Source organism: Papio anubis, chromosome 3 (assembly GCF_008728515.1).
Source record: "Papio anubis isolate 15944 chromosome 3, Panubis1.0, whole genome shotgun sequence".
Taxonomy (NCBI): domain Eukaryota; kingdom Metazoa; phylum Chordata; class Mammalia; order Primates; family Cercopithecidae; genus Papio; species Papio anubis.
In genome coordinates, this window is record NC_044978.1 from 175,993,347 (window position 1) to 176,006,808 (window position 13,462).

At 43.4% G+C, this 13,462-nt stretch overlaps 1 protein-coding gene across 4 annotated transcripts in view; it reads left to right on the top strand.

The window, feature by feature from the left end:
• CLNK (cytokine dependent hematopoietic cell linker) overlaps positions 1–13,462 on the top strand; it is a 244,451-nt gene that overhangs the window by 146,056 nt on the left and 84,933 nt on the right. For all 4 annotated transcript variants that reach the window (XM_021938294.2, XM_021938297.2, XM_021938295.2 and 1 more), the window contains one exon: positions 1,813–1,841. In XM_021938294.2, the coding sequence (XP_021793986.2) occupies positions 1,813–1,841 (29 nt within the window). The remainder of the gene's footprint in view (positions 1–1,812; positions 1,842–13,462) is intronic.

Below are 13,462 nucleotides of genomic sequence, written 5' to 3' on the forward strand. Positions count from 1 at the left end.
ACTACATGCATAAGAATATAAATTATTATTAATTGGCGCAGCTCATCCAGAAAGCTTCTGAGTAATATGCAACAAGGGGCCGAGAGTGTTCACGTTATTTGACCCCTTCATTGTGCTTGATAACATCTCTCTATAGAAAGATCGAAGCCAGGCATGGTGGCTCAAGCCTGTAATCCCAGCACTGTGGGAGGCCAAGGTGGGTGGATCACGAGGTCAAGAGATCGAGAGCGTCCTGGCCAACATTGTGAAACCCTGTCTCTACTAAAAATACAAAAATTAGCCTGGCCTGGTAGCACACACCTGTAGTCCCAGCTACTCAGGAGGCTGAGGCAGGAGAATTGCTTGAACCCGGGACGTGAGATCGTGCCACTGCACTCCAGTCTGGTGACAGAGACTATGTCTCAAAAAAAAAAAAAAAAGAAAGATTCAGAGATGAGGTTTAAATGCTAAATACACATGGCAACATCATTTTACAAAGTTAGAACTAGCAAGAACCTAAATGCCCCTTAAAATATCATGTAGATCAGGGGTTCCCAACCCCTGGGTCCCAAACCAGTACTGGTCTGTGGTGTGTTAGGACCTGGGTCACACCGTAGTAGGTGGGCAGTGGACAACTGAGCATTATCGCCTGAGCTCCGTTTCCCATCAGATCAGCAGCGGCATTACATTCTCATAGGAGCGCAAACCCTTCCATGAACTGCCCCTGGGAGGGATCTAGGTTCACACTCCTTGTGAGAATCCTACTAATACATGATGATCTGAGATAGAACAATTTCTTCCCTTCATCCTGAAACCATCCCCAAACCCCGTCTGTGGAAATACCGTCTTCCAGGAAACTGGTCCCTGATGCCAAAATGGTTGAGAACCACTGAGGTAGATAATCAACACCTTGTTTTTGAATAACATTTGAAGATATAGAATATATTTGTAACATCAAAATCCTACACGTTCTTTTATATTATTATTTTTTCAAGAGATCTTGCTATGTTGCCCAGGTTGGATGTGAACTCCTGGGCTCAAGTGATCCTCCCACCCCAGCCTCCTGAGGAGCTGGGACTGCAGGTGTGTGCCACCATGCTGGGCTCTTTTGTATTGATACGGATAAAAGAAAAACTTCAGCCGAATGAAATTTAAAGGAGCTTAATTGACCAACGAATGGTTTGAGAATCGGGTGGCCTTCCCAGCCAGAGGAGGCTCAGAGACTCCAGTGCAGCCATGTGGTGGAAGAAGGTTTATGGACAGAAAAAGGAGAATGATGTATAGAAAATGGAAGTGAGGTACAGAAACAGCTAGATTGGTTACAGCTCGGCATTTGCCTGATGTGAACACAGTTCCAACAGTTGGCTACATCTGACTGGCTAAAACTCAGTGATTGCCACAACGATAGGCTATTGTCTGTTTACACCTCCACTTTTTATAGTTCATGATGTATAGAGAAATCTTTAGGCAGAACTTAAAATATGTAAGGAGGCAACTTTGGGCGAAGCTTGATTTGACAATGCCTATATGTGTTTAAATGCATGCATACATCTTCAGGTATGTATATAGCTACGTACATGAGAATAACCAAAATATAACCCATAGTGTCCATTTTTATTTTCTTCTACATGTTGTTTTCTAGAAAATAGAAATCTATACATTATTTCTGTGTATGATAGAATAATATGTGACTTCAGGTCTGTAATAGTACATACGTAAAGCAGCTTCAGAGGCTGACTTGTACAATGATGTTTGATGACTGCCTGTTCGTACGCAGGGGATCGGTGGAAGTGCAGCAATGGACACTTAACTTGGTTCTCTTTTCTTCCCTAGGTCATGGCCTCACTGCAATAGTGCAACAGGTGAGTCGGGGCTCTCTATCAGCTAAGTGATGGGAATGTCAGCATGAGTCTGTTGGGCTGTTACTTCCATTCTTTTTTGTTTTTATTTCAATAAAACTATGGCCTATTCGAAGTGAGATTAGCCACTGCCATTCCTTCCAGTTGCCCCAGGGTACAGCCTGATCTGTGACTCTCGCAAGCTTTGGAAACTGGCTGGATGGATGGGAATCCTGGCTCTCTACTTAGCTGTGCAGCTTTGCACGGAGCACAGATCTTTCTGAGCCTGAGTTCCTTCATCTGTGCAATGGGTGTAAGTCTAGCTCAGTGCCAGTCTTATGGCAACTCGCTAATATTCATTCAACTAAATTCTATATAATTAGTTACCCCAAAACATGAGTGGAAAGAATGAATGGTTCAAAAGCCATCTTTGATGCTTCTCCTGTATCTCTCTTCATAGCCTCTTTTCTGGTACTAGGCACTCAACAGGAGCCCATTAAAGCTTAAGTAAAAGTATGCACTATTCATCGGGGAAGGTTATTATTTCAGGGAAAGTTCCATAGAACTTCCCTAGAAAGCTGGTGTCTAGATAGAATGACTGGAACGAGGCAGAAAAACGGAGACGTTGTCCAGAGGAAGCACGCAAAGAAGTGATGGAGTCCTAAGGAGTTATGTACTCGGCAAAGGCATTTGAAACTTTCATCATACCGCATGTTGGAGTGCATAACCAGCCCTCAGCATGTCCCACCCAGCAGCCAGGAGAACTGGGCAAAAAGCAAAAGTGAAAGCGAGAAATGTGAGTTCACATAGGCAGAGAGCACCCAGCCTTAATCCCTCTACAGAAAATGTTTTCATTCAACTTCCCGGTCAGGCCTCACCAAGGTTGTGTTCTCTCAAGGTAGATAATATCAAATTGTGTTGGGGTCTTTAGTATCAAAGGCACCCCTCACCCCTCCCATCCTGCACTGGAATCCTGGAGGGTAGAGAATATTGTAACGGGGTGGCATACCTGGGAATGAAGTGGCTTGTCTGATGTGCTTGGCAACTGGCGAATCATAAAGCACACAGGTAAAATAGAGCGGCCAGCTCCACCTACTTGTACCCTCTTCCTCCCATCTTGCTCCCCAACTTGGTTAAGACAGACAGAAATGGACAGATGGGCACTCCATTTCTTAAAAACAATCTAGAGACACCAGCAGGAAAAACAAAACAAATCGAAACCCCACAAAAGTCCATTGAGATAAAGTGGCCCAGGCCTGCTCATACACACTCGAACCTACACCTTACCAGAAACACTTAGCAGCAAATCATGACCTTCCCAGTCTGTTCACAATAATAGCCCAGACCAGGCGCAGTGGCTCACGCCTGTCATTCCAGCACTTTGGGAGGCCAAGGCAGGCGGATCACAAGGTCAGGAGTTCGAGACCAGCCTGGCCAATATGGTGAAACCCCATCTCTACTAAAAATACAAACATTAGCTGGGCATGGTGGTGGTCACCTGTAGTCCCAGCTACTCGGGAGGCTGAGGCAGGAGAATCACTTGAACCCCAGAGGTGGAGGTTGCAGTGAGCCGAGATTGCCCCACTGCACACCAGCCTGGATGCTCTGGGTGACAGAGCAAGACTCCGTCTCAGAAACAAAAGAAAAGAAATAACAGCCCAGCAGACCTATGCATACTTATGAATCGGCCTAGGCATACTTATGAACCACAACAAATGTCTACTAAAGCACAGCAGACCTTACCTAATTAAGATACGCACGACGATTTACAAAACAGACTGTGCGCCACGGTGGTTTGATAACATTCCCAGATACTTCAAGTTGTTTCTGATTTTTGACGATGGGATCATTTGAAAGCAGGAGAGGGCGTTCATGTGAGAAAATACTAAGGAGTCATTAAAATGACGATGTTGAAGCATATTCATTGTCATGGATGTGTTGGTAGCATGTGATTTTGTGAAAAAGCAGGGAAAAATAGTATACACAGAGTGATTGTATATTTATAAACTATAAATCGATGATGGGTGGTGTGTGTGATTATGTGTGTGTCTGTGTGTGTGTATGAGTGACTTGACTATAATCAAATATTTGTATACTTGTATGATTTGTCTTGCTATGGTAACATTATAGTAATTTTTATTCCCTTCTTTTTTGCGTATCTGTGGCTTATAATTTTCTACAGTAGCACGTGTTTTTGTATGCTAAAAACAATCTATCAGAAAATATTCTTTAGGAAACTATTCCAAGCCTGGAGAAGACAGACACATATTCAAACTGGGACAGTCTGTCAAGGTCAATACCTTCTCAGAGGCTGATACACAGAGAACAGTGCAACGCTTTCCATAAAATAAACTCCTCAGTTTTTCTTCTTGCCCTAAATGAAGAATGTAACTGGAAAAGATGGCCCTGTTTAGAAAGTGGATCCTTCTGTCTTAAGCCTCCACGTATAATAAAAACATTGTTGAAGATAGATATTGGCTGATTTGATTTAAAAGACAAGAAATTTCATTTTGTCCAGGAAAATCTTACTTTTAAGTCTTTCTAAGGAAAGCAGTCTTCAAGGTTAATTTTCCCTACTTGTAAAAGAAAAATTAATAAGGATTTTAGGACACGAGGGAGACATGCAGGTATAGAATATGTGAGCATCTAATGCCCCCTGCTGGCTATTTCCAGATGCTGCGATGCCTGTATTAATTGAGCGGAGGCTGGCGTCCTCTTGGTTCTCTCCACAGGGTGTTGCGAATAATCGTGAACAGAAATAAATAAAAAAAATTGACAGTTGAATCTCGGGGACAAGCCAGGATTTCAAATCATCCCAAGATTGGTAAACCCAAGGATTAACATTGTCTTCAAAATTCAGTTACAACCGTTAAAAATCACAACAGTTAAAAGTGAGTATTTTCAAGCCCACATTGGGGTTTAGCTCTTTGTCAGGCATATAGTAAAGCCAGGGAATCCCTACCTTTAACAAGATGATTCCAATTCAAGTAGTTCTGGGCCATTCTTCTTTAGAATTGCTGGCTGAGGGTTAAAAAGGAGAGAGAGAAGAAAACTCTCCAGACTCTTCCCACCAAGAAGCTGTCCTCAATTCTCTAGATAACAAATGTCTCCATATTTCATTTGAATTTCTAAGGGCACTCAAGGAATGGGACAGGAGGCAGCTGCCTTCCCTATCACCATTCACCCACTCGTCCATCCATTTATTCAACCAATTTGTGATACGTTCATATCTGTGCTTTGGGCACAGATTTAAAAAAAAAGAAAAAGAAAAAGAAAACAAAACTTAAAGGTCCTGGGGACTCAGGTAGTCTGAGATTGTATTACTGTATTTTGCATATGAGGAAATCAAGAACTAGAGAACAGAAGTAAATTTCCAAGGGCCACCTAGTGAGAACATTATGCCTGTTCTTCAAACCCCCATTAAATGTTTCCTGTGTAGCTATTTCTGTGAGTTTGGACTATTTGTGGCTTCGAATTATTAGCTCATAATCTTCAGATCAAAGAACTGTTGTTCAGTGAATAAACTGAAATGCCCAGAGAGCTAGATGACTGAGTCTGTCTCTCTCTCTCCTCTCTCTTTTTTTGTGTATGTGTGTGTGTATGTATGTATACACACACACACATATATATATATACACACATACACAGTCATGTGTCACATACTAATGGGGACGTATTCTGAAAAATACATCATTAGGTGATTTCAACATTGTGTGCACATCATAGAATGCACTTACACAAACCTAAATTGTGTAGCCTACTACATACCTAGGCCGTATAGCATGGTCTATCGCACGTAGGTTACAAACAAAACATCCTGCACAGGATGTTACTGTGCTGAATATTGCAGGCAGTTATAACACAATGGTAAGAATTTGTGTATCTAAACATAGAAAAACTACAGTAGAAATACAACATAAAAGATAAAAGGGGTACACCTGTGTAGGACACTTACCATAAAGGGAGCTTGCAAGACTGGAAATTTCTCTGGATGAGTTAATGAACGAGTGGTGAGTGAATGAGAAGGCCTAGATCATCACTGTAAAACCATGTCGACATTAGAATCTCTATGCTTAGGCTATTTGATTAAACTATATATTTTCTTCAATAATAAATTAACCTTAGGTTACCAGAACTTTTACAGTTTTAAATGTTTAAAGTTTTGTGACTTTTTGACTCTTTCCTGGTAAGACTTATCTTAAGCACAAAGGCATTCTACCATTTTACAAAAATACTTTCCTTCTTCATGTCCTTATTTCAGAATGTTTTTTTCTATTTTTAATTTTTTTATTTTTATTTTTTATTTTTTAAATGTTTTTGCCAAAAACTAAGACACAGATGCACACATTAGCCTAGGCCTGCACAGCGTCAGGATCATCAATATCACTGCCTTCCGCCTCCACATCTTGTTCCACTGGAAGATCTTCCAGGGCAATGACACACATAGAGCTGTCATCTCCTAGGATAACAATGACTTCTTCTGGAATCCCTCCCAAAGGGCCTGCCTGAGGCTGTTTTACAGTTAACTTTTTCTAATAAGTGGAAGGATGCTTTAAAATAACAAAAAAAAAGTATGATATAGTAAACAAACCAGTGTTATAGTTATTTTATCATTATGAAGTGTTACATACTGTACATAATTGTACGTGCTAGACCTTCATATGACTGGCAGCAAAGTGGGCTTCCTTACACCAATGTCACCACCACAAGTCCATGAGTCATGCCTTGTGCTATGATGTTTTAATGGCTACAACATCATTAGGTAACGATACGGATCTGATGAGTGGAGGAAACCAGGGTCCTCAGTCTTGTGCCGAACTGGATAAAACGACATGGACACATGTGGCGTGGTCTTAAGGAGTGGAGAGTTTAATTAGGCAAGAAAGAAGGAAGGAAGAAGAAAACAGGTCCCCCATACAGAGACAGAGGGAAGCGGGATTTGAACAAAGAGAAAACCCCTGTGTAGCAGAAAAGTGTTTGCTTATATGAGGAGGCTGGAGGAGGTGGTGCCTGATTTGCATAGGCTTTAGGGGATTGGTTTGACCAGGCATGTCATTCATGTAGCCCGTGAAAAAACTGGCCCTCTTAGCCTTTTAATATGCAAATGCAAGGCACCATGATGTTCTACACATGTGGGGATATGTGGGGCTGGCCATGTTGCCAGGGACATGTGGGGACAAGGGCAAGAAGAGGGCAGGAATCACCAAGTTTGGGTGGACCTAATTTCTAATGGCTAGCCTTTGCATATCAAAATTTGCTAGCTGGTTCTAAGAGCCTGGGCTTTCCTGCTAGACAAGAAGCATTTCTGGGGCTGCTTTAAAAGAAACAAAAATTTTCCAAGGACCCCTTTTCCTCTCTATTTGCCTAAAATAATTTATTAATAACTCCCATAACAGTAATAGGAATTTTTCTGCTCCATTATAATCTTATGAGACCACGGTCATATATGTGATTCATCATTGACCAAAACATGGTTATATGGCACATAAATGTATATACATATATATTTTTTTCTATACCTATTTCTCTCTCTCTCATTCCCCTCTTCCTTCCTCTTTTCTTCTTCTTCCCAGTTATAAGCCATATAGTCAAAACTCACTGACTGTCATAATCCTTTACTCAGAGATGGTGAAATATAAGATTTAAAGAGTTCTACTTTGGCCTTCATCTGGCCACCCAGATGACAGTGGCTACTGAATCCCTGTGCCTCACAGCTGAAGGGGACCCCAGCTTGAAGAACCCTTGTGAAGCATCAGCAGGTGGATATCAACAGAGTTGAACGCTGAAAAAGTCGCACATGTTGCTTAAAAATGAGCACTAAAAAATGAACAAGTTCTGAATATAGATCTGAAAGCAGTGCTAACAACCTGGGTTGACTGAGAAGGATTTGGTCATGACGTTAAACTTGAAAAGACAAACACACAACACAGCATCTTGTTACTGGGCGCTGAGCCAAGAAGTTATCCTCTGGGAATTCCGAGTTGATTTCCCACCTAAATTCTATGGACCAAAACTTCTAAACAGCCGTTTGGGGGTAGGTGCTATTACTCCCATTCTACAAGTTAACCCTAGTTAACTGAGGCTTATAAGCAATTGGGTTTGCCTGAGGTCACATGGCTCCAGAGTGACAGGGCCAGGATTTAAGCCTAAAACTTCTCCACTCAGCTCCCATGAAATACATGTTGCCTTCCTCATGCCTTTGATCAGCTGCTCTGCTGTGTTCCTGCCAAACACTAACCTCCATAAGGAGATAAAACATCAAAGGCTGCAAGGCACTTAAAAAAATTCATGGGGCTTAAACACGAGAGATGTTTATTTATTTATTTATTTTTTCTTATGTAAGTCAAGTCCCAAGGTAAGCAGTCCAAGGCTCTTTGGCAGCTCTGCTCCTGGAAGTCCTCAGAGACCCTGTTCTTCCTGCCTTCTTGCTCCCTCCCTTGTATTGGCTTTAATCTTACAGCCTAAAATAGTGATGTCTGTACTCCAGGCAACAGGATGGAGAAAGAAGAGAAAAGGGAGAAATAAAAAGTGCATAACAACTTCAGGAAGTATCCTGGAAATTGTGACTTGATTTTCCACCTAGATTCAATTGACCAAAGCTTGGACTCATGGCCATGCATAGCTACAAGGAAGACATGTAGCTCCAGGTGACCACGAGCCCAGCTAAACAGCAAAGGGTTCTGGTACCTAAGAAGACAGATAAAATAGATATGGGGAGACACACGACTGTCTCTGCCACAGAGTAGTTAGTAACAGGTAGCTGGGACTCATGGACCCCTCAATTTTCAACACATATTCTTAAGTCCAGCTGGCAACCTGCAGATTTGGAGCCAACCCTGATCTTTGCCACGCCTCTCCTCCCCTTCCCCACTGCCCTGAGTCTTCTTTTGAAACTGAAATGAAACCAGAAGCTGGTTTTGCTTGGGGAACTTGTCTGGCTTGAGAACGTCCAAGCAACCTACTAACTGACTTGCTTTCCTAGGGAAATAGAAAGTGCTAAACCTCTGCAGGCTTCCTATTTTTATTTCTCTTCTCATGCAAGATAAGCATATTCTCGTCATGGGACCCACCGGGAATTCTTCCAGTTCAGGATTTCCTTTGAATGTGAATATCCCATGGCAACAGCACTTGAAGGTCCACCAGCTACCCTTTCCCTACAAAGCCACTAAATGGGGGCATAGATGAAGGCACCGGCCCTGCACCTCCAGAGACTTCAGCTCCCAGAAGTGTTTCCAAATGAAAATAATCTGAGAGTCTCTATTTACCTAATGGCCTATCTTCCTTTGGAAGGGAACTGGAGCTTCTAGGTTAGTGGTTCTAAAACTTCAGGGTGAATAAATGTCACCAGAGGAGCTGGAGGAAAAAAAAAACAGACTGATTCAACTGGTTTGCTCTGGGACTCAGGTTTTGCCTTATTTCCTTTTTTCAGCTCCCAAGGTGAGTCTGATGCAAATGGTCAGGGGACCTCAGTTGGATGGGTATTGGTCAAGCACCTCTGTCATCCTTGGCTGGGCCTCTGCAGACACAAGAAGAGATGTTCAACGGACAGCCACAGGGCTGGAGTAACTGCCCTCTGGCTATCAGGAGGCTCTCCTGGGCTTTATACTGAGTATATCTATCTTCACTTCCCTCTTAAAAATAACTTTCAAAGGGACATTGTTTCTTGCAAAAAGATGTTTCCTTGAGGGAAACACAGAAGTCAGGTGTTCTCTGGAGCTGTCTGGTGTCTGTGGGTGATGAACGACTCCACACATCCACGCAACACAACCACAACTCTCCCAGGATGCAGATGTGAAATCTACTGAGCAACTCCCTTTCTCTTTTTAGAAAATGGTCCCAAGAAGCCAATCTTTCTTTCAGGTCCAGGAAGATGCGAATGCCTGGAAGGGTTTTGGTTGAGCCACTTTGGTGGGGATCTGGGTCCATGAGGGGAAGTGTAAAGCTCTGTTCGCTCAGCGCGGGAGGAGGAAGGTTCCGTCGCTGCTTCCCGGTTCTGACATGTTCCTGCTGTACTGCATTCTGTATTTGACAACTGACTGTTTATTGATTGCGCATTCACCATATGCCCATCTCCGCTACACGTGGGTGGCAGGAGCCATCAGGAGCCTGAAGTCTTGCCACTGCCTGGGGGGAGGCAGGTACCATAGTCTGTAACTAGATTATTTATTGGTTAGCTTTGTTCCTAGACACTATGGAGAAACTTTAAAAAAAAAAAAAAAGTATTAATCAGGGAGGACTACCATCTACAATGAATAAACTACAAATGTTAGTGGAATATAAAAAAGGTTTATTTCTTCCTCACATCACAATCCAATGTGGATCAAAGCAAGGCTTTTTCCAAACAGTCATTGTGATTCACTTCCCTTTTACCCAACAGCTTCCATCATCCCCATGGGCCTTGGGGTCTCTGCCCAGCCACTGAGGCAAGATCAAGAGCATAGAAGGTCAAGTAGGGCAACCTAGATTCCATCACAGCCAACACCCCAGGGGTGGGAGATCCATGCCATGCCCACTCGCCTGCCCAGGGCAGGGGAAGGAGAGATATGTACACCAGCCAAGCACCACAGGAAAAGGAGACAGACCTGGTGCACACATGTGTGCAGCATTCTCACTGCCATACCAGGTGCCAGGGGTGGTGAGGTACAGGGCTGGAGAGGTGCTCTTTAATTTTTGCCTGACATCAGTGATCAGGGAAGCCCCCTCCAGGGGAAATGACATTTCAGATACAGTTGGATAGTGGACAAAGATCCAGGCATGGGCAGATCCAAGAAAAGAGGGCTATAGACAGAGGGATGGTGTGTGCAAGCTCCTGAAGTAGCGTGAGCTGGGTGTGCTGGGAGACTCAAGGAGAAGCTGGCTGAAGCAGCTGAAGTCAGAGGTGAGAAAGAGGTAAAGGAAGAGTTTCATGATTCTTATTGCAGAATGGTGAGACAAGCTTCATTCCAGATGATGGAGATAGGTACGGGATTACTGTAATGAGTGTTTGCAGTATGAAAGAGACTGGGCTCAACTCAGAATACAATAAAGACAAGTGGAAATTTATAGGAGAGGTGTAGCAGGACAAGTCACAGACAAAACCCCTCAGACACAAAGTTAAAGAAGGAAGGGCTTTATTTGGCTGGGAGCTTTGGCAAGACTCACGTCTCCAACAACCGAGCTCCCCGAGTGAGCAATTCCTGTCCCTTTTAAGGGCTTACAACTCTAAGGGGGTCCACGTGAGAGGGTCACAATCAATTGAGCAAGCAGCGGGTACATGACTGGGGGCTGCATGCACCGGTAATCAGAACCGAACAGAACAGGACCCCTATTTTCACAATGCTTTTCCATACAATGTCTGGAATCTATAGATAACATAACCGGTTAGCTCGGGGGTCTATCTTTAACCAGGCCCAGGGTGTGGCACTGGGCTGTCTGCCTGTGGATTTCGTTTCTTTTATTTTTTACTTCTTTCTTTGGGGGCAGAAATTGGGCATAAGACAATATGAGGGGTGGTCTCCTCCCTTAAAGGGAGCAGTGTGAAGGTCTGGGAAAGGAAAATTGCAAAATGGAAACCTCAGGGGTAAGGGAAAGAGCAGGGGCAGAGGTGGTTTCTGGCTAAACTGACCTGAAAAGATTCTTGCTGAAGGCAGGCCAAGGTGATCAGACGTCACTGGAGGAAGGTGGCAGAGGAGGGCCCTGATTGGATGAGATATGGAGGCTGATCAGGCATGGCGAATGGGAGATTCTGGCTAAACTGACTTAGTAGGAGTCTTGCAAAAAGTGGACAATGCAGAAATGAATGTGGAATCTCACAAGGTGGGCCTCGCAGAGAAAAGAGTTCAGGATAGCCTGACTACAGTTTGGTCCAGGAGAGAAGAGGCTGGAAAGGGATGAGGTCAGAGAACAGGATGGGGCAGGTTGTGCTGAGCTCTGGGGGCCACACAGGGCACCTGGTCTGTATGCCATGGGCAACGAGTGACATGAACTGATGCACTGTGTTAGGATCATGCTTTAAAATTACATTTTCAAAACTCTGCACTGATGACACAGATAGGTACTCAGGGAGATTGAAGGATAAAAGACAATTCCTTCCCTAAAGAACATACAACAAAAAAGTAATCAGATCCTGCCTATTTGTATTTAAATGTCATGGTGAGTGAGACAGAAAACACCTACGTTAACAATTCAGTGAGACTGACGTGGCCTGGAGTAGTCAGAGAGAAAAGCAGGGAAATCGGATCTGAAAGGACGATGAGCATTTGGGAAGCAAAGGGGAGGTGAGAGGGAGAAGGGGCTCCAGGCAGGGTCTGCACAAGCAGACACAGAAGGAGCATGAAGCGTATTCGGGGAATCTGGGAGAGTCTCAGGCTGGAACGCTTGCCTCCGGTGAGAAAGGAAACCCCGCAGCTCCCCAAGAAGATGTCAGTATCATGACTGCACTCCTTGAGGCCAATTTCCTAAAATGAAATTATATCGAACCCTGAATTAGACAGTGGAGTTGTTTTCCTCGATAACGAGGGCCAGAGCAGATCCCCAATAATTCTGAGCTCATTTGCTCCTTCCGGGCCAGCTGGTCTTTAATGGGTGACCTTATTAATTTAACTCGATTCATGAGAGAGTACAAATTGCTGCTCTAAAGGGCTGGAAAACATGTTGGTTTCTCTGCCAGGGATCTCAGTGGGGATGTAATTGTGCTGGGTCAGGAAGGTGTCAGTGCCCCAGAGCTGCTATCCAGCCACAAAGGATAGCAGGGACCGGGCTGGGACCGGGGACAGGTGCCGGCTGGATTCTGTTCCTCCCAGCTCATTATTTCAAGGAGATAAGCTCTGTCTCATTAACACTTCCCATATGCACTGGTCCTAGGCAAATTCCAGAGAACTGTGTTTCCACTGAGCCAAATTTGCATTAATTTGTACATTACACCTTACAAAAGAGTTGGGCATGCTGATACAATTAACAACTCTTTATTTCATATTTTGGTAAGATAAGGGAATTCAGAGTGAAAGAACTAATGTTTAAGAAAATAAAAGGCCAGGCACCGTGTCTCATGCCTGTAATCCCAGCACTTTGTGAGGCCAAGGCAGGTGGATCATTTGAGGTCAGTAGTTCGAGAGTAGCCTGGTCAACATAGTGAAACCCCATTTCTACTAAAAATACAAAAATTAGCCGGGCGTGGTAGTGTGCTCTTGTAATCCCAGCTACTTGGGAGGCTAAGGCACAAGAATCGCTTGAACCCGAGACGCAGAGGTTGCGGTGAGCTGAGATTGCACCACTGCACTCCAGCCTGGGTGACACAGCGAGACTCTGTCTCAAAAAACAAAACAAAACAAAACAAAAAAAACAGGAAAATATTAAAGCCAAAACAAGATGTAGAAATGCTTATCATATCATGGTCCTCTACAATACTTAGATGAAATTCAGAAATTTATCCTGAATTTCTCGGCAGCCAAAGGAAGAAGGGAAATATCCTTAAATCAAAGCAAACCAGTCACTAAAAAGCATGCAGCTTCTGCTCCTAAGACCTGAAAGAAACTTCTCACATAAGTGCTAATAAAGAGAATTTGATTTGAAAAAAGAAATTTAAAATAAAATTGTTTCTAATGTTCCCCGATGCAGGCTAATAGCAAGAAACTACAATACGATTTAGGAAAATAAAGTTTATCAAG